The sequence below is a fragment of the Suncus etruscus genome, chromosome 20 (genome assembly GCF_024139225.1).
Source record: "Suncus etruscus isolate mSunEtr1 chromosome 20, mSunEtr1.pri.cur, whole genome shotgun sequence".
Classification (NCBI taxonomy): Eukaryota; Metazoa; Chordata; class Mammalia; order Eulipotyphla; family Soricidae; genus Suncus; species Suncus etruscus.
In genome coordinates, this window is record NC_064867.1 from 32879549 (window position 1) to 32901155 (window position 21607).

The 21607-nt window shown below is 51.8% G+C and overlaps 1 protein-coding gene across 1 annotated transcript; it reads right to left on the reverse strand.

The window, feature by feature from the left end:
• Positions 1–68: 68 nt before the first annotated feature.
• Positions 69–21297, reverse strand: MKRN2 (makorin ring finger protein 2). The gene is made up of 8 exons (XM_049766295.1): positions 21138–21297; positions 11209–11337; positions 8779–8963; positions 7506–7810; positions 6004–6218; positions 4603–4713; positions 1119–1263; positions 69–999 (listed from the first exon to the last, which is right to left on the reverse strand). Exons 1-8 carry the CDS (start codon positions 21161–21163, stop codon positions 862–864), a joined length of 1254 nt encoding a protein of 417 aa, XP_049622252.1. The 5' UTR covers positions 21164–21297; the 3' UTR covers positions 69–861.
• Between the last annotated feature and the right edge of the window lie 310 nt (positions 21298–21607).

Consider the following 21607-nt stretch of genomic DNA (forward strand, 5'->3'; position numbering starts at 1 on the left):
CTGTTGCCACTCCGCACTAATGACTAAAATTGCATAAAAATCCATTGAAAACAACAGGCAAGACAGACTTCCTACTCACACGCGAACACACTTTATCACACATTTGGTATCTACAGCTGTGTACAAAAATAGAGCGGATGTGTGTTCTGATTCACAAGGTGATGTTCTTTCAAACGAAATCACAATTGATGGCAGAAGACATGGGTTCTGTTTCTTCTGGACCTTGCCTGGGCCAGAACCAGACAGTTTCTGGATGCTTCTGACTTTTGCACAACTTGGGACCAAAGTCGGGCTTTACAGATGAGAAGAGCTAGTTTGAGCTGCACACACGACGAAGGTACATTACAAGGCTTCCTCCAATTGGTGGCCCCAACTGGAAACGAGGGGCTGCACTCTGGCCCCTCTCCTGGACAAGGGAACACTGGGGGCCACTGGGGCCACTGGTACACATCAAGGAAAGCTTTGTGAGGGGTGCGGCACCCACTTGGAAAGCCAAGTTGCTGACCATGCACTAGTTACACTGGGGAGACTCACTATGGAGGGTTCTTTCAGGGCACCAAGGCCTTTGGTAGGAAAATGAACGTACTGTTTCGGGGACACCTGCACACTGACTTTTCTAGGGAGCTAGAACTCAAGAAGGGCTGGAGCCGGGTCAGGTTTAAGAGACCCTAACTCGCTGCTGCGCTGCCCCGTCAGGTAGCATAAGGTGAACGCAGACATCAACTGATTCCACCTACTCATTCCGTCCTTTATAGCCTTCACTTCCTGTGCAACTGAGAGGTGAGGACACCAATGCTGGGGCACCTCCCAGGGCTGCAGTAGGAAGTTTCCCTGCCACCCTCATCTGGGGGGCTGGGCCACTCAGGACTCAGACTGCTCCACTCCCGACAGGTGCATGAAGAGGTCGCCGAGCTCTGTCATGTCGACATCCTCGGAGCTGGGGATGTGCCGGCTTTCCCGATTCTCGATGAAGTCCCAGAGCCGCACGTTGTTAAAGAACTGTGAAAATAGATGGCGGGCAAGCCGAGTCAGCATTTGAGGCATAGGAGACCTCTGGGGTGGGGGACTCACTAGCTGCTTCGTACCCCCCTAGCCCCCGTTCTGGGCCATGTCCTTACCCGCACGGTGCCTTCGGAGCTGAGCTGTTTGCGTGGCTTCTCGGGCTCCGCGAGCCGCCCATCAGGGTACGCGTGGAGGTAAAGGCATTTGCTTCCGAACGGGCAGGTTCCCTTGCCCTGCTCAAAGTATTTACAAGCCTTTTTCCTGTAAGGCAGAAAAAAAAAAATTGAGAGGGCCCTAAGAGAAGAATTCTCTTGCCTAGAATGCCAGAGGCTGCCACCACCCTCTGCTCCCCCTCCCCAGGCAGCACGGGCTCAGGACCCTCCACTTCTTCCCTAGACACTTGAGGTGTCCGTGTGTCCCTTCTGTCACGTCTTGACATCTGGCCCGGGGATGGGGGAAACAAAGAACGTCACCAGGAAACCTGTATCATAATTGGGCCTTTGCATCTTCCCATGGACAGTCTTTTCTAGTCTTTCCTTCCGTCTCCCGTGGAAGAAGCCAGGCCCACAGCCCAGGTCAGGAACAGTCAATGGAGGTGAACATCACTGCTAACAGCGGACACCAAGAACAGTGGCAGGACACTGGGCTCCAGACTCACTCCTGCCGCCTGGTGGTAGACACATGATCCACCACGGGAAGGCGAAAGGAAAATGGAGAAGCGTTGGGCATGGACAAACAATTTATAGGAACCGTTTATAAAAAGGTAACAGCTTTGCTCCCAATACAGGTGAGTTCACTTCCACTGATACACTCTCCTGAAGATAAGCATCAGATTTTTTTGGGGGGGGGGACGGTGCTCGGGTTATCATAGGGATGCCAGAAATCGAACTGAGGTCTGTCCTGGGTTGGCCGTGTGCAAGGCAAACACCCTACTGCTGTGCTATGGCTCTGGCCCAAGTACCAGACTTTTAAAAGGTGAGAAGGCACTTTTGGGAAAGGGCCCAAAACAGGAAGATTCAAGTCATTTGTAAGGTCACTCTGAGAAGAAACGGCTTTCTGCCAGAGCCCTGTGGTCTGTGGCAAAAGGCTGTGATATATCCTCTGCCTTTGTCAGAAGAGGTGGAGGGAACCAGCCATGGCTGGAGAGGAAGGAGACCTCATGGCCCATCAGAGCCAGTGACTGGCTGTGCATGCCTGAACCAGACTATCAAAAGCAGGTGAAACTGAGTGCACCAGAAGAATCCAGGTGGTGAGTGGTGACCTCAGATGCAAATGGGAGTCACTGGTTCCTAAAGAAGGTGGATTTACAGATGTGGGAGGGTTTTTGTCTAAAAAGGAGGCGGTATGCTGCCACCCCCACGAACCCAGGGAGCTCAACTGAGGATTATGACCAAGAAGCTGAAGGGCAGGCAGTTAGGTGCGTGCCTGGCATATGCATGATCCTGAGCTCTGGCAGATGCAGGCCTGGAGTGCAGTACTTACCTAACAGGGCCTGCATCACAGCGTTCTTAGGTCCTTTTTACTGGATCCTCCCTCACTAGCGTGACTTGCTATTGGGCCCCCCCATACCTTCTGAGCACCACCTGTAGGGGGCCTCAAAAAGGAAACCATTTGGGCTGGAGCTGGACAGCACAGCGGCAAGGTGTTTGCCGTGCATGCAGCCAACACAGGACAGACCCTGGTTCAAATCCTGGCATCCCATATAGTCCCCTGAGCCTGCCAGGAGTAACTCCAGACACTGCTGGGTGTGACACAAAAACAAAACAAACAAAAACAAAAAGTAAACCATTTAAATGTTCCCTGAGAGTTTCATACTTATCTTGGGACTTCTCTCCCCTCGCCAAGAAAGTACCAATCCTTTACAGACAGACAGACAGACCATAAGAACCATCGACGGCCAACGGCTGCACTGAAACAACTGATCCAAGCGATCCAAAGTGGCTCAACACAAAATCAAGTGAAAACACCCCTTGGGGGTAACACCACCAACAGAGATCAATGCTGAGGGAGTGAGGATTTCAAACACTTAAAGAGGCCCAAAGCATAAAGAAAGCCAACAGTCTGAAAGCCATGGAATACCTCAAGTCTATCCTAAGAAAACTGGAAACTAGGAGATGGAGAAAATCTTGATGCTGACATAAGAAATGATGCACTGACATTTTAATTATCAGAAATGATCAGAGGCCAAATTATAGCAGAACACTGAAAGTGGTTCAGCCAAAGTGCTGAAAGGGGGCAGACATAGCACAGCAGGGAGGGCATTTGCCTTGTATGTGGATGACCTGGGTTCAATTCCTGGCACCCAATATGGTCTCCCCAGTACCATCAGGAGTAATTTCTTAGCGCAGAGCCAGATGTAACCCAGGAGCAGCCGCCAGGTGTGTGTGGCCCCAAACTCAAACCCAAACCAAATAAACAAAATAAAGTGCTGAGTGCTGAAAGAAAACAACTTCATCGTCATCTTGGATTTCTATTCATTGTAAGAAACAAAGCGGACAGTGGCCCAGTCTAGACTGCCTAATGTATTTAATAACAATCCATCAAGTACATTATTTCTGGTAAAGAGTCAGAAGCATGAGTCACCAGCATATTAACAAAATGTTGAAGCCGAAGAGAAATCATACCTACTAAAAAAAAAGTCCAACTGACAGACTAGAAATTGAAATAAAAATCTTTTTTATTTCTAAAAAATAAACTGTCCTTGCAGAAATGTGCACAAAATGTCATATCCATATAAAACAGTAAAAATGCAGGAAAGACAAAAACAGATCAGCCACTTTTCTATACCTCGGCAAGTAATTACCAGAGGAAGAAAATTCCCCAGAATTCTCCTTAATTAAGCAAAGAGGTGAACCAAAGAGGTGAATGAGGTCTATAAACAGAAGGTGTTATGATGACCTTGTACATCACAGATAAGCTGTGTAATCTAAACTGGAAAAAAGAGAAAATAGGGGATGGAGAGATAGCAATGGAGGTAGGGAGTTTGCCTTGCATGCAGAAGGACAGTGGTTCGAATCCCGGCATCCCTTATGGTCCCCCGAGCCTGCCAGGAGCAATTTGTGAGTGTAGAGTCAGGAGAAACTCGAGTGCTGCGGGGTGTGACCCAAAAACCAAAAAAAAAAAAAAAGAGAGAGAGAGAAAATGAATTCTTGGGGGGGGGGGCTGTTTCACATTTGACTATGCTTGGGGCTATTCCTGGCACAGTTCTTTCCTTTTTTTTTTGGTTTTTGGGCCACACCCAGTGATGGTCAGGAGTTATTTACTCCTAGCTATGCACTTAGAAATTGCTCCTGGCTTGGGGGACCATATGGGACACCGGGGAAATCGAACCACAGTCCATCCTAGGTTAGTGTGTGCAAAGCAAACGTCCTACCACTTGAGCCACCACTCCAGCCCCTTCCTGGCAGTTCTTGGGGGCCGTTCCAGGCATGGTCAGAGGGGCTAAGCAAAGTATGCATTCTTGCCCTCCAAGCCAGCTCCCTGACTGGTGAGAGTCTATGTTCACGGGTTATAACTGCTACTACTGGGGCCGAGGGGGGTTTGTGCAGATAGCATCAGGGCCCGAAGAGCCAGGTGGGGAATGAAGCCCCGAGTACTCACCCCATCCCTTGCTTAAAGGCTTCGATCAGCTCATTCTTTTTATTCTGATCTTCCACCCAGTACACGCTTGGAATCACGAACTCGGATATCACACGGCATTCCGGACAAGACCTGAAATAAAAATCGGCTGGAAGAGGGGAAATGGAAAACCCTGCACACACAAGCCACCTGAACATTCTGCGTGGCGTATGGGCACTGCAGGGACAGTCATTGGCACCAGAAACTTTTTATCCTGAACATCTGCTCTCTCACCAAGTGGAACACTTCTAGGGGCCCTGCCCAAGGGAGACAGCTTAGGTAGGTGTGGCCCAAAAACCAAAAAAAAAAAAAAAGGGCTGATGAGACAGCACAGAAGGGACAGCGGGACAGGCAGGGCACAAGAACCCAATTAGTCCCCATGGTCTTCCACACAAAGAAGTCAAAGTTCCAGACGGACACAGAAGTCTACTGGTGTGCGAAGCTCGAGGAGTGGACCCTCTGGTTAGCAGCTGTCAACACCACAGCAGGGACAGGAAGGGAATAAAATTAAAGCTGCCTTTCTGGGTTAAAGGAAAAAACTCAAATCGGCTGGAGCCATGACTGTATATGAATTACAACACTGTGTGGATGGGCTAAGCAATAGCACAGTGGGAAGGGCATTTGTCTAGCATGAGGCCAAACTGGATCCGGCCCTAAGCATCCTGTATGGTCCCCCAAGCCTGCCAGGAGTGATTTCTGAGAAGAGCCAGGAGAAACCAGAGGACTGCCAGGTGTGGCCCAGAAACCAACCAACAAAATACAGTGTGTGTATGTTGAGGATCAAATCTGGGCCCTCAAACAATGAGGCAGGATCCCCACCACTGAGCCACACCCTGGCACAAATTTTATACACTTTAGCTTTGTGTTACCCTTAGGGGTACTCTTACCTCATGGGCTACTCTGAGTGTAGTGCAGGTTCCCTCATCCCCCATGCCAGGGATCACACCCAGGCCTTCAGCACACCCAGTCTGAGCTCAGCTCCTGGAACCACCCCTCCGCCATAGCTGCAGCTGACTAACCACTGATAGGGGTCGGGTGCCCAGCCTTAGATCCTGACTGTTTTCTCCTAGGAACGTGGCCAGAGAACCGTGCATTCCCAAGATGCTCCTCAGAGTAACTGACTTCTCAAGGCTGCACTCGGGGGCCTGCCAGGAGTGATGACCAGTCACCAAGGGAGAGAGCTGATGTCTAAACAGGCCAGGAAGAGGCAGCAGAAACCAAATGAGCTTGGGCTCTGGACAATCCCTGCTCCTGCAGCTCTGCTCCCCCCCGAATCCTTGAGTGCTTGGGAGCACCACCCGCAATTCCAGAGCAAGAGGTCCTTCCTCGGTTGGGCTCCACTGCTTCCGGAGGGCAAGAGCCTACCGGGCCCGCAGTACTCACTTGATGATGGGGTTCTCAAACTGCTTGGCGCACCGCCACTGGCGGATACAGGCCAGGCAGTAGGTGTGGTTGCAGTTGGAGAGGATGCCGAACCGCCGCTCGGACGCCGACGCCTTCTCCAGGATTACCTCCATGCAGATGCTACACACCTTGTCCTGGCTGGCTTGGAAGGCGAAGGCCTTCTCCATCTCATGCTCAAACGTGGACATGCAGATCTGCGGACAGAGAGGGGAGGCAGCTGGGGCCCGGGGAGGCAGGCGTGGGCCAAGCAGCGCCCTACAGGTCCAAGCAGTTCCAGGAGCAGGGAGCTCAGACGGCAGATAGAAGCCCTCAGCCACCGACCCCGACCGGGCACCTGTTGTCCTAGTGTGACTTGCACCTCTGCACTATACAGCCAAGACCATAGACGGCCCCAGAAGCTAGGACCATAGAGTTCACAAAGCCCGAGGCATCCCTGAGCACTGTCTATTCCTCTCCAAATTGGGACAACACATGAACCACTTAAGTGCCTGCACTTAAGCTTGGTAGAGCCCAAGCTCTCCTAGACAGGCATGGTAAGCAGAGTCAATGCTGCCCTCATGTGCAGGCCCTGTACTCTGTTCCCAGATGCCCCTCATCCTACCACCACTACCACCATCGTGGGGCCCTGAACCAAGCACAGAGGCCAGGGTGAGGCAGCATGTCCTCTAACTAGCTATCCAGGGGCTGTGATCATGTCCCCACACTCAGCCTGGCAGGTCCCAGAGGCAAAGAAGCCTGGGAGGGCTGCTCCCATGGGTGTGTACATGCGTGTGTGTGCATACGCGCATATATGTAAGGCGCACAGGTGCAAGAACCTACCTTCCCCATCCTAAGCTCGTTTTCTAACTTGTGATCTCTCTCTCATTCTATTTAGTTTTGGTTTTTAGGTCACACCTGGTGACAGGCTCAGGGATTACTCCGGACTCTGTGCTCAGAAGTCGCTCCTGTCAGGCTCCAGGGATCATTCAGAATGCCGGGATTCAAACCAGTCCATTCTGTGTTGGTCGAGTGCAAGGCCAGCGCCCGCCCTACCACTGCGCTATCGTTCCAGCCCCTCCATTTTTTTTTTTTGGTTTTTGGTCTTTGGGTCACACCCGGCAGTACTCAGGGGTTCCTCCTGGTTCTACGCTCAAAAATCACTCCTGGCAGGCTCAGGGAACATATGGGATGCCGGGATTTGAACCACCGTCCTTCTGCATGCAAGGCAAACATCTTACCTCCATGCTATCTCTCTGGCCCCAGTCCCTCCTTTTTTTTTAGGTGACATGCAACTACGCTCAGGGAATCACTACTGGCAGGACCCAGGAGACAATATGCATTAACATGGCTTGAACCTGGGTCAGCAGTGAGCAAGGCAAGCACCCTAAACCACTGTGCTATCTTTTCGGCCCCTGGGATGGCTTCTGACCATCTTTGGCAGGATGATGCCAGCAGCGGTAGCACCAAGAAAGACAAGTTCCCACAAAAGCAGGCGGCATTACCTTCTCGTGAGTTTTCCTCTGCTCTGGGTCGAAGGGGTGCAGGACCCGGAGCCTGCAGATGTCACACATGTCCCCGTGCAGGTAGACACAGGAGTCCCCAAAGCGGCACTCGCCGGCGGCCGCGTAGGGACACAACTGCTCATCGCTGCCCTCGGAGCTGCTGGCCTCCGCGTCATCCAGGCCACTGCGGATGGCATCCAAGTAGGAGTGTGGCTTTACCTCGGGGCTGCTCTGGGGGTCGCTGCAGCCCCCCGCGCTGCTCACCACACCAGGGCACGTCTTCTCCTCGGCCAGGCCAGAAAGATCTTAAGACAAAAACAAAGCACAGCCAAGTGATAAGTGCCGGATGTTCACAGGGAGGCCAGGCCTAAGAGCAGATTAGGCTGACCCCCACTCTTGAGTGCACAGAGAGAAAAAGCAAAGACAAATCTGGGGGTGGGAAGAAGAGCAGCATAAAATATGCAAGAACGGGCCCAGAGAGATAGCACAGCGGCCTTTGCCTTGCAAGCACCGATCCAGGACCAAAGGTGGTTGGTTTGAATCCCGGTGTCCCATATAGTCCCCCGTGCCTGCCAGGAGCTATTTCTGAGCAGACAGCCAGGAGTAACCCCTGAGCATCGCCGGGTGTGGCCCAAAAACAAAACAAAACAAAAATGCAAGAACATTATTTATAATATATATTTTTAAAGAAGCATAAATAGCAACATAGGGCGACAGAAAAATACTATGATATACATCTTTTTTCTTTCTTTGGGTTTTGGGCCACATCCGGTGGAGCTCAGGGGTCACTCCTGGCTCTGCGCTCAGAAATCGCTCCTGGCAGGCTTGGGGGACCATATGGGATGCCGGGATTTGAACCACCGTCCGTGCTGGGTCAGCCATGTGCAAGGCAAACGCCCTACCGCTGTGTTATCTCTCCAGCCCCAAGAGGGAGTTCTGACCACACAGTGGAAAGGAAGAGAGAAAGGAGAGAGGTTTGGAGAGAGACTGCAGGGATGGTGCTGGCCTTCTAGCAGTGACAACCAGGTTCAATCCCTGGCCCCCAATGGTCCCCAAGCACCATGAAGAGTGATCCGTGAGCACACACAGAGAGTAGTGGTCAGAGAGAGAGTACACGGGTAAAGTACTTGCCTGGCGAGTGGCCAACCTGGGTTCAATTCCTGGTAGCCTGTACAGGCTCCTGAGCCTACCAGGACTGAGGGAGTCCCCGTTCCCCCCACTCCCTGGCTCTCCTGAACTTTCCAGAAGCTCCCCATGAACTCTGCCTACTCACTTCGGTCCCTCAGCACCAAGGTTCTCTTCTCCCGTTTCCCGGGTTCATGGAGATTCGTCTTCACGATGGGTGCCGTGTGGCTGGCGTGAGGGTGGGTGCTGTGGAAGCCAGGGGAGGAGGGCACGGCATGGGACACGGTGCCCGCAGCACCACCAGCTGCAGCAGAGGGTCTCGTGTGATCGTATCTAAAGAGAACACAGAGGCATCATGGCCACCGCGTCAGGTTCCCCGCAAGCATGCATGCACCCGGATGGAGACTGAGAGTCTTTCTCTGTGTCATTAGGAAAGAGACTGATTCCAGGTGACATCTGTACCTGCATTTAGAGACAAAGGGCTCTTGGAGGGGAGCATGAGTAGCCAGCAAACTGACCAAGGACACATGGAGCATAGATTCTACTGAATGCCCGACAACCCAACGAAGTGTGTGTGTGTGTGGTGGGGTTGGACTCTCAGACTGTTAGTCAGTGCAACAGCAAGGCAGTGCCTGTGGTCAGCAATAAGTGGCCCATAGGACCCTTGAGGCGGAATAGCATTTGCTTTGCATGCTCAGGCCCAGGAGGGACCCAGTTCGATTCCCGGCATCCCCAGCCTGTCAGGGGCGATTTCTGAGTGCAGAGCCAGGAGTAACCCTGAGCGCCACTAGGTGTGGCCCAGAAACCAATCAATCAATCAGTAAAATAGTTTTTTAAAAATAAAAAATAGGGGCCGGAGAGATAGCATGGAGTTACGGTGTTTGCCTTGCATGCAGAAGGTTGGTGGTTCGAATCCCAGCATCCCATATGGTCCCCCATGCCTGCCAGGGGCGATTTCTAAGCATAGAGCCAGGAGTAACTCCTGAGCGTTGCTGGGTGTGATTTCAAAAAACTAAGAAAAAGAATAGGGAAGCACTGAGACTGGCTTTATAGGTGACCAGACTGGCAGAGGGGACTCGATGGGGAGAGGAAGATGCCAGAACAGAAATATCCCCAGCAGAACACTGGGGGCTGCACTGACATGGAGCAGAGCAGCCAATGAACAAAAATTCCAAGTGAAACACAGAGGCACAAGGAAAAGCTCGTGACTCGATCAGCAGATAAAGGCCAACAGGACAACAGGAGGAAATCACACCATGTTGACTGTGAGGCCAGTTATTTATTTAGTTTGCTCACTTCTTTTTTAGGTCACACCTGGTAGCACTCAGGTTTTATTCATGGCTCTGCACTTAAGAATCACTCCTGGGGCCCAGAGAGATAGCACAGCAGCGTTTGCCTTGCAAGCAGCCGATCCAGGACCAAAGGTGGTTGGTTCGAATCCCGGTGTCCCATATGGTCCCCCGTGCCTGCCAGGAGCTATTTCTGAGCAGACAGCCAGGAGTAACCCCAGAGCATCGCCGGGTGTGGCCCCAAAACAAAACAAACAAACAAAAAGAATCACTCCTGGAAGTCAGAGAGATAGCACAGCAGTAGGGCATTTGTCTTGCATGTAGTCAATCCAGGACAGTGGTTCGAATCTCGGCATCCCATATGGCCCACTGTGCCTGCCAAGAGTGATTTATGAGCATAGAGCTAGGAGTTAACACCCCTCAGCTCTGCTGGGTGTGATCCAAAAAAAGCAAAACAACCACCACCACCACAAAAAAAAAAAAAAAAGAGAGAATCACTCCTGGCAGACTCGGAGGATCACAGGGGATGCCGGGGATCAAATCTAGGCCAGCCATGTGTAAGGCAAATGCTCTACCTGCTGTGTTATCCCTCCAGCCTCGTAAGACCCCTTTTATCACTATGTACTGATCTGGCAAAAAAAAAAAGTGGACTGAGGGGCAGGAGAGATAGCACAGCAGTCAGGCATTTGCCTTGCATGCAGCTGACCCGGGATGGACCCGGTTTGATTCCTGGCATCTCATATGGTCCCCCAAGCTGGCCAGAAGTGATTTCTGAGCACAGAGCCAGGAGTAACCCCTGAGCATCGCCGGGTGTGATCCAAAAACCAATCAATTGATTAATTTGAAAAAAAAAAAAAAAAAAGGTGAACTGAGAATTCTTAAATCACTGTGAAGTGGGGCCAGAGATACAGCACAGTGGTACAGCATTTGCCTTGCATGTAGCCGATTCAGGACGAATGATGGTTCGAATTCATGCATCCCATATAGATGGTTCCCCGTGCCTGCCAAGAGTGATTTCTGAGTGCAGAGATAGGAGTAACCCCTGAGTGCCACCGGGTGTGACCCCAAAAAACAAGCAAACAAAAATATCACTGGAAGTGCAAAGCCTGGGTTTTCCAAATTTTCTGCCATACTTTAGGGCACTGTATGCCATGTGCTGTCATAGCAAGTCCTCCCTCCATCAGGCCCTCTTGCTCCAAAGGCTTAATGCTCTTGGTCTACTCCAGAGCAGGGCTCAGCCCGCAGCAGGTCTCACGCCAGGTAGGAGTGAGGGTGGGGGTCGTGCCTACCTGCAGCGAGTCCCATAGGCACAGTAGCCCTTCTGGTAGTATTTGCAGATAGTGGAGGGCTTGCTGGTTGCCAAGTCGTGTGAGAAGAGACACTGGTTCCCTTCCCGACACACGCCATGCATGAAATACCTATAGGGATGAGAAGAGATAAGAAACTGCTGGGGGCCGGAGTGGTGGCACAGGCACCTTGCACGAGCTAACCTAGGACAGACTGCAGTTCAATCTCCCCCCCCCCCCCCCCGCGGCATCCCATATGGTCCCCCAAGCCAGGAGACAGACTTCCCTGAGCATCACCAGCTGTGGGCCCCCCTCCCCCAAAAAAAAGAAAAGAAAAAAAAAACTGCTTCCATTTTTCCAAGGTCTGCTCCCCTCCACTAGAGACAGTGATGTTTAAAAAGCATTGGGGGGTAGCACAGCGGTGTTTGCCTTGCAAGCAGCCGATCCAGGACCAAAGGTGGTTGGTTCGAATCCCCGTGTCCCATATGGTCCCCCGTGCCTGCCAGGAACTATTTCTGAGCAGATAAGCCAGGAATAACTCCTGAGCACCACCAGGTGTGGCCCAAAAACCAAACCCCCCCCCCCAAAAAAAAGACCCAAAAACAAAAATAAATAAATCAAAAACATTGGGGGAGGGGCCGGAGAGATACCATGGAAGTAAGGCGTTTTTGTCTTTCATGCAGGAGGTCATCGGTTCGAATCCCAGCGTCCCACTTGATCCCCCATGCCTGCCAGGAGCAATTTCTGAGCCTGGAGCCAGGAATAACCCCTGAGCACTACCACAAAAAAAAAAAAAAAAAAAAAAGAAAGAAAGAAAAAAAAGAAACAAAAAAAGCATCGGCGGAGCCAGAGAGATAGCACAGCAGTAGGGCGTTTGCCTTGCACACAGCCATTTTAGGAGGGACGGTGGTTCAAATACTGGCATCCCATATGGTTCCCCGAGCCTGCCAGGAGCAATTTCTGAGCACAGAGCCAGGAGTAACCCCTCAGCGCCGCTGCCTCTGGGTATGATGACCCAAAAACAAACAAACAAAAATAAATAAATAAAAATAAAAAGCATTGGGGCCGGAGCCATAATAAGGTGGGTAGGCACTTGCCTTGCATGCAGCTGGCCCAGGTTTGATCCCTGGCACCTGATATTGTTTCCTTATGCCCTACCTGGAGTAATCTCTGAGAACAGACCCAGAAGTCAGCCCTGAGCACAGCTGGGTGTTCCCCACCCCCCAAAAATATCTAAAAGGCAAGTCTTGCTATAAAATCACCAGGTTCTTGTCTGAGCACGTAAAATCCATGACAAACAGCATGGATCGAAGCTGTGGTAAGTGCCAGAGACAGACTTCGTTCCTGAATTCTAAGCCACAATGATTGAAGTAGAATTCAACGAGTCTTTCTGGAAGGAAAATACCCCCCACCAAAAATGGAGCAAATGGGCTGGGGAAGGTTACAGTGGTGGAGAACATGTGCTGCATGCATATGTGAGGTCACTGAAGAGAAAAATAAAGAAGTCTCATGAGTTCCTAGGGACACTGGTCTTTGGATTGAATCATATAGTTCTAACCCTTCAAATCCCACAATACTGGGGTCCAGGGAGATAGCACAGTGGTAAGGCCTTTGCCTTGCATGCAGCAGACCCAGGACAGATGGTGGTTCGAATCCCCGCATCCCATATGGTCCCCCTGAGCCTGCCAGGAGCGATTTCTGAGAGCAGAGCCAGGAGGAACCCGAGCATCGCCGGGTGTGACCCCCCCAAAAAAAATCCCCAAAAAACAAATTCTACAATACTGACAGTCCAGTAGGGGCACAAAATAGATGGGAAAGTAGCACTGAAGCCCACTAAGCTCAAGAAGTGAAACCAGTAACAGAAAGCCCAGCTTGCAACAAACAGTTCAGTAAATCATGAATGACTTCAATACCATTATGAGTGTTTGATTAATTCCATTTTAGGTTTTATTGTAACAAACAATTTGAAATAGTTTGAGGCTGGAGGGATAGTACGGTGGGTAGGGGACTTGCACGCATCTCACTGAAGTTCATCTCACTCCCGGCACCTGGTATGGTTTCCCGAGCCTGATTTCTCAGTATACAGCTAGGAGTAACCCCTGAGCACTGCCAAGTATGGCACAAACTAAAACAAAAGCCAACCCTAAAAATGTTGTGCCTTCTCGGGGGTCAGAGTAGGTCAGGGGGAGGGTAAGAAACTGAAAAGATGGGGCTGGAGCTGTGGTGCAAATGGTAAGGCGCCTGCCTTGCCTATGCTAGGAACGGACTGCTGTTTGATCCCTGGCGTCCCATATGGTCTCCCAAGCCAAAGCCAGGAGCGATTTCTGAGCGCATAGCCAGGAGTAACCCCTGAGCGTCACAGAGTACGGCCCCAAAACAAAACAAAAGGCCAAAGAAATCCTTTGAGGTAAGGTCAAGTCTGCTGACAGTGTGAACCTACCAAGGCCGAGGAAAAGGAGGGCATCTTGCCTATAGCAACATCAGGCCTGTGAGCAAACCGGTATGTGATGCCACAGCCACATGTATGAGCACCAGAGTCGTGTGTGTCTGTGTGTGCACTGAATGCACACGGAGCTAGTCAGTTTGGTAGTTCTGTTCAGAGCCTGATACAGAACCTACTTATTCACGGCAACCAAGAAGTGCAGACAACCTCCACGCTCGGACAGATGGAACTTGATCTGGACAGGAATGCTGTCATCCAGCTCCAGTGGTGCAAAAAAACCAGAGCCAAGACTGAACATTGTGCCCCCAGACAGGAAGACGTGTTAAGTCAAATGAATGTCCCACAAAGAGACAGGCATCCTTTAAGGCACATTTTAGCCACCTATCCAGACACTGGAGCGATCTAAGGATGGAACTGAGAGCAGGTGGGTGTCCTGTCCCAACCCAAGGTACAGGTGAATAGGGGAGACTGTGAGGAGATGGCAACAGAGGTCACTGATTACCACTTGCAAATGGCTTTGAGATACGAATTTACCACATTTGGAGCTGTTCAGCACTGCCAGGGAGCTGAGGAGAGGTGGGAGAGGGCTCCAGAAAATGAGCCACTGCTCAGCACCTTGGTGCAAAGACCAAGTTCCCCAAGTGACACCTAAGTCCATCTGCAGGGCAGAGGGCTGTGAAGTCCTGAGGGGTGTGTGGCCCCGCTGTGTGAAGGAGTACATGTCTATGCTGCATGGTCTTCGAAGGAAGTTAGAAATCCCCACATGGTCCTTGGCAGGAAAAGACCCCATCCGGCCCTGGTATAAATAGCATGGTTTGATTTGAACATCCGCTCAGTTTTGGGGAGCCTGGAACCCTGAAAGCCCAGGCTCTGGTCTGGGTCCAGAAATCTGAGTGCCATGAGCCCTTCCAGCCCATGAGCAAAAGGGGATGTAGGGGACAATCCTAGGCACCCTAGACATATCCTAGACTTCGGACAGTTTGATCATTGCCTCTGAGAAACTCACAACTTCAACCACCCTCAAATGGGGTAGACACTGATTTCTGAACATATGCAGGAAATTATAAAAACTCAGGGCCGAGAGACCGCTCTGAAAGACAAAAAGTAGGAGGGTAAGTAAACTTATAAAAAAAAAAAGAAACCACAAGGGAGGGGCCAGAGAGATAGCACAGTGGTAGGGCGTTTGCCTTGCACACAGCCGAGTCAGGACAAATGGTGATTCAAATCCTGGCATCCCCATGGTTCCCTGAGCCTGCCAGGGGCAATTTCTGAGCGCAAAGCCAGGAGTTAACCCCTGAGCGCAGACAGGTATGACCCAAAAACCAAAACAAGTAAACAAACAAACAAAAAACCACATGGGAAAACCAGTTCAAAGAGGCAATAAAGGCTAATCACAAAAGTAAGATCTAGCAAATAACTCACTAGCCAAGTCCTTGGGGGGAACTAGACCAGAAGACTGAAGGGTTGGAAGGAAGCAAGATGGGGTGGGGGGAAGGGGACAATGATTCCAGGATCCTATCCAGAACATTCACCGTCCCCAGGCTGCACTGTCTCATCATCTTTTCCATTCAGCCACCAGCACAGCCTCGAAGCAGTTTTGCCACTTGTAATTTTGAGGCAAGGCGTTCACTTTCTGAGTACTTGAGCTGAGATCTGCAGAGGTTCATAAAGAGGTTTGTAAATGAGGCTGCTGCGACAGCACAGCAGGGAGGGTGCTTGCCTTGAACTTAGCCCACGGAGGGTTCAATCCTCAGCATCCCATACGGTTCCCGAGCACCGCCAGGAATGATTCCATTCCAGAGTGCAGAGCCAGTATAGAGCCCTAGGCACCACTGGATGTGGCCCAAATCCCCCAAAACAAACGCCCCGAGTCACGTGAGCTCGCCCAATCTGTCCAGGGGGTTCCTATGCCATCCATGGCTCGTGGTTGTCCCTCATCTCTGTGAACAGGAGTTCCATCAGGAATCTTCATGTCACATTAGGGGTGAGTCATCCTTGTGTGACCTGCCTGGGGACTGAGACTGACTAAGGGACTTGGGGAGGGAGACCCACAACTGGAGGTTCAAATAGAGCAATTATGGGCCAGAGAGATAGCATAGCGATAGGGCATTTGCCTTGCACGCAGCCAACCCAGGACTGATGGTGGTTCGAATCCCGGCATCCCATATGGTCCCCAGTGCCCAGGGGAGATTGCTGAGTGCAGAGCCAGGAGTAATTCCTGAATGTTGCCGGTATGGCCCAAAAAATAAAGTTTTAAAAAATCAAGTAGAGGAGAGATAGCACAGCGGTGTTTGCCTTACAAGTAGCTGATCCAGGACCAAAGGTGGTTGGTTCGAATCCCGGTGTCCCATAATGGTCCCCCGTGCCTGCCAGGAGCTATTTCTGAGCAGACAGCTAGGAGTAACCCCTGAGCACCAAAAAATAAAATAAATAAAAATAAAAAAATAAAATAAAATAATAAAAAATAAAAAAATAAAAAAAATCAAGTAGAGCGATTATTTCCAAGGGCCATTCCAAAAGGGTCTGTACCTCCCACCTAACAAAAGATTGTTTCTCAGGCAGTTTGAACACGACTGCAGAAAGGACCATCACTACATCAGTTCCAGTTTCTCACTGGCTTTTCAAAGGTGCCTGCCTCCAGCAAGAGGCATTTGCAGCTCACTTTCCTGGGGCGTGGGTAGGACTAGGTCTTTCAGTCATTTTCCTCACTCTTTCCCATCCATTCAGACAGTGGGACGAAGAGGAGCAAGGGCTGAAATGCACCAGAGATGGACACTTGTAATCTGACCTGGAGCATGTTATTTAAGTCTCCAAGCCTCAACTCTCCCCCACTTGTAATCTAATGACAGTCACTGAACTCTGGCAAGCTACTACGATACAAGCCCAGACACAACAGAGGCAATGGGTGTCACAACAGACACAACAGAGGCAATGGGGGAGGGGGGTATCTGACATCCACAAACAGGCTCAGAAGGTTTGTTATTTACTTTGTAGTGAAGTGAATTTTTTTGTTTTGGGGTCACACCTGGCTCAGAAATTGTTGCTGGTAGACACGGGGGAACCACATAGGATGCCAGGATTTGAACCACCATCTGTCCTGGACTGGCTGCGTGCAAGGCAGATGCCCTGCCGCCATACAATCTCTCCAGCTCCAAATAGAATCATTTTTATATAGAAAAGCTGGGAGAGAGGCTGGGACTGGGAGAAGTGGGGTGGGAGAGGAAGAATAACGGAAAGGGTGGAAGAGATCCCCCCTTAGTCGGATGGGGTGATTTTGCTAGACCCGAATTCAGACTTTCAACTCAAGTTCTTCTGGCCATTTACTGGTGATGCCACATATCTGAAGTGATAAAAACAGGGGCCTCGCCACATGAGGAGGAGGATGAAGAAACAGTTGCCGAGGAGAGGGCCTAGGAGACAGACAGGGACACCAAGAAAAGTCAGCAAATGCTCCACAAGGGCTGTCCAGGGCCAGGCCAAAGAGTGATGATCCACGGTGGGCCCTTCCTGCCTCCTCAGCCATCCACACAGCCCGGAAAGCACAACACCTCTAATCCTTTCCTGGGACACACAAGGTGACGGGGACACACCCATGTCACAGCCTCTAACACTCTGCTCTTCCAAGGAGAACCCTACCCTGCCCTCCCACCTTGCAATCACACCTTCAACACATCCTAGATTACCAGTGTAGCGGATCACACTTGAGTGGTGAGATTAAAAGACAGCTTTGGGGCCAGAGAGATAGCACAGTTGTAGGGCATTTGCCTTGCTCGCAGCTGATCCAGGAAGAATCCCAGCATCCCATATGTCCCCTGAGCCTGCCAGGAGCGATTTCTGAGCAGAAAGCCAGGAATAACTCCTGAGCACTGCCGGTGTGACCCCAAAACCAAAAATAAATAAATAAAAGACAGCTTTCTGGGACCAGTGCAATAGAACAGTGCCAAGGTGTTTGCCTTGCAAGCAGCCAACACCAATGGAGCCTGGTTCGATTCCTGGCATCCCATATGGTCACCCCAAGCCTGCCAAGAGTAAACCCCAGAGCACCACTGGGTGTGACCCAAAAACCAAAAGTAAAATAAAAAACAAAAAAAGACACAACCCCACCTCCCCCCAAAAAGGAAAGCTTCCCCACTCAACTCCTGGCACTTCTTGATATTTAAGGCTCTTTTTTTGTTTGGTTGCTTCTTTTTTTTTTTTTTTTTTTTGTTAGCCAAGTTTTATATAGGCTGACTCGCATTAATTTGCAAGTAACTTGGTTTATTTTCTGGTTTGTTTTGCATGGAGGGGGGGTTAAACTCAGTGGTGATGGTGGTGGAGTGGTGCCAAGCGCGCCCCACCTCCTGTATTTTTGCTCCAGCCCCTACATTTTCCTTTTGTGTGAACATAAAATTATGGCAGTGAAGAGGGCAGGGAAGAAAACACAAAGGATTGGGAACACATTTCCGGCATTAAAGGCTCTGAATTTATGCTTCGGCGTGGCTGGGTTTGACCTGGCACTATGGCACAAACAATGACACCCCCCCCCCCCCCCCCCCCGGCTCACATAGCCTGACCAGCCCAAGATTGCTAAGTGGTCCCCAGGTTACCTGCCCCAACAGTGTGGAGCACCCCACTAACAACAAAGCTTAGTTTCACAAAACTTAATGCCCAGACTTATTTGGGGACCTTGCAATCTACAAAAGAACAGACTTTGGGGGTGGGGGGGCCCAAAGTGTAGCATAGTGGGGAGGGTGTTCGTATTGCATGTGGCCAACCCCAGCATCCCATATAGAAATTCCTGAGTGCAGATTAAGGACTAACTCTTGCATGCTGCTGGGTGTGCCCCCCTAAAAAAAAACCCAAACAAACAAACAAAAAAGAGAATAGTCTCTGATGTCACACCTCTGAATAAAAAAGATCAGCAAGGGGGGGGGGGCGGGTAAGATGCTTGCCTTGCACACAGCCAAACTGGATTTGATCCCTGGTTTAGTCCACCAGGAGTGGTGGTTCCTTAGAAAAGAGCCAGGAATAAGCCCTGAGCAAAGCCGGTGTGACCCCAACCAAAAACCCACCAGTAGGTACTCAGCTACTGAGGGGGACAGAATTCACCCTGCCATGCCTGGGAGAATGGACTGAAATCTTCCCTCCTGCAGCTAAACATGACATGACGTCAGGGCTCAGGCTGTTTTTTTTTTTAGGGCGTCAGATTTTTTTCAGCTGTAGAATCAATCTGATGTGCGTCATCTCTGAAGCACCACAGGACACGTGTCCAACTGAGCACACGCATCTCACGACCCGCAGCTAGGCTAGGCTGGAATAATCCACAGGCAGGCAGCAAGCTTGCTCCAGGGAACCTTCTTTCAAACAAAGCCAAACAGAAGGCCTTCTGTTTGGTTCAAATTACCTCGTGCAATGAAAAGTCCTTTTTTTTGGGGGGGGGGACGACGACAAGAATAAGCAAGTTCCTGACAACTGCTAACAATGAACCACCTGGATCTTCCCCCCCCCCAAAAAAAAGGGGGGGTTTGAATCCATCATAACAAGACTTTTTAATCACATCTCAATTATTCACACTAATAATAAAAGTGATATCATTGAATTTTATTGTTGTTGTTTTGCGGGAAAGGGGTTCATCGAGTCTGGGGTGGGGGGGGTGGGACCAAGTCGGGTGCTAGGGGGATTACACCTCATCGGACTCCCCCATCATTGTGCTCAGCTCCCAGGCTCCCTCTCCAGCCTCTGATGATGCATATTGCTGTGGTAACAGTCCCCACCCCCCCAGCTTTTTAAAACATCATTATTGGGGGGGCCGGAGGGATAGACAGCACAGGGGCTGGGCGTTTGCCCTGCATGCAGCAGACAACCCAGGACAGGCCTGGGTTCGATTCTCTGGCATCCCATATGGTTTCCCCGAGCCTGCCAGGAGCAATTTCTGCATGCTGAGCCAGGAGTAACCAATCCTTGAAGGCTGCTGGAAGGGTGTACCCCAAAAATCAAAAAATAAATAAAAAATAAAATAATGTGATTAGTGTAACAAATCCCATCTGCGCTTTGTGCATCTCGGCTCCTTTGAGGGGACCCCTCAGGACCGTTGCAAACTTGGGGGAGGAGGGCCCAGCCTGGACAAGACACCCTGATTTTGCAAGCCAGGCCTTGCATCTCCCTCCAGGCAGGATCTTCAAGACCCACCTTACCTGGCTGGGCCCCTGCAAGATCTGGGGTGCCCTTTCCTTGCTGCCCCAGCCCATGAGGGGGGGGGTCATGCTTCACCCCTCCCAGAACCCCAAAACAAGCCTGGGACCACCCCACCCAACCCAGCTGAGCAATCTCCCTGTCCCCCTCCCTCATTACTATCCCCCTCCCAATTTCTATTCCCATCCCACCCCCATACCTCTCCCCCTGCTTCATCTCCCTCCCCCACTCCTATACCCTCCCCTATTCCTATCCCTCATCTCCTCCACACCCCCATTCCTACCCCCTTCCTTATGTCTCTCCCCCACTCCCACCCCCTCCCCAAACCTATTCCCCACCCTCCCCCTGCTTCACCCCTCCTTCCTTTTCCTTCCCCTTCCTCATTCCCTCCACCCACTCCCATCCACTCCCTCCCCATCACATCCCTATCCCATTCCCCCTTCCTAACCCCTCCCGTCTCACCCCCTTCCCCAGCCCCTCTCCCCCTTCCTCACCTCTCCAAACTCCCATCCCCATCCCCCTCCTCCATCACACCCTCCCCACTCCCATAACCTCCCCTCCCCTCCCCATTCCTATCCCTCAACCCCCTCCCCACTCCCCCTCCCCCCATAAACCTACCCCTGCTTCACCCCTGCCCCTTCCCACACCTCCATCCCCCTCTCTCATCCCCCCATTCCCACCCCCTCCCCATCATACTCCCCTCCCCCTGCTTCACCTCTGCCCCTTCCTCCTCCTCCTCCTCCTCCTCACACCCCCATCCCCTCTCCCTACCCCCATTCCTATTCCTCTCCCCCTTCCTCACCTCTCCAAACTCCCATCCCCATCCCCCTCCTCCATCACACCCTCCCCACTCCCATAACCTCCCATCCCCTCCCCATTCCTATACCCCTACCCCTCTCCTCCCTCAACCCCCTGCCCACTCCCCCCTCCCTCATCCCCCTCCCCCATAAACCTACCCCTGCCCCTTCCCACACCTCCATCCCCCTCTCTCATCCCCCCATTCCCATCCCCTCTCCATCAGACTCCCCTCCCCCTGCTTCACCTCTGCCCCTTCCTCCTCCTCCTCCTCACACCCCCATCCCCTTCCCTTAGCCCCTCCCCCTTTCTCAACCCCTCCCCACTTCTCCCCATCGATATCCCCCTCCCTCTCCCCATCCCCACCCCTCTCCCTTATCCCCCACTTCCCTCCCCATCCCCATCCCCCTCCCCCTCCCCCTCCCCCATCAGCTCCGGGCTCCTGTTTCTCTCCCCCCCAGGAGGCTAGGAGCCCCCCACAGCGGGCGAGTGCCGAACCCCGCCACGCTAAGCCCGCACCGACCTGCAAGTGACCTGCTTGGTGCTCATGGTGGCCGCGCTGGATGGACGCCCCCAAGGAAGGCGCCGCCGCGTCCGCTCTGCTCCCGCCGCCGCCGCCGCCGCCGCCACTGGCGCCTCTGCCCGGGCCCGGCCCGGCTTCACGCCGACGCACCGCGCATGCGCGCCGGACGAGTCACGCATGCGCTCGACGAGGAGCTCCCCCGCCTCTTCCCGTGGGGCGCCTTTCTAGCGCCGGTCGGAAACCGAGTCCCCCGTCACAATTGGTTCCGCCCCAGGGAGGAGGGAGGAGAAAGAGAGGCCCACCTACCTGCCTGTCTACCTGCCTGCCACCTGCCACCTGCCACCTGCTGCTGCTGCTGCTGCTGCTGCTGCTGCTCTGCGGGGCATTTCCAAAAGAGGTCTCCCTCTAGCATAGCAGATGCCTCAGTTTATCTTTTTTTTTTTACCCACTATTTCCAGCCCCACATCCTA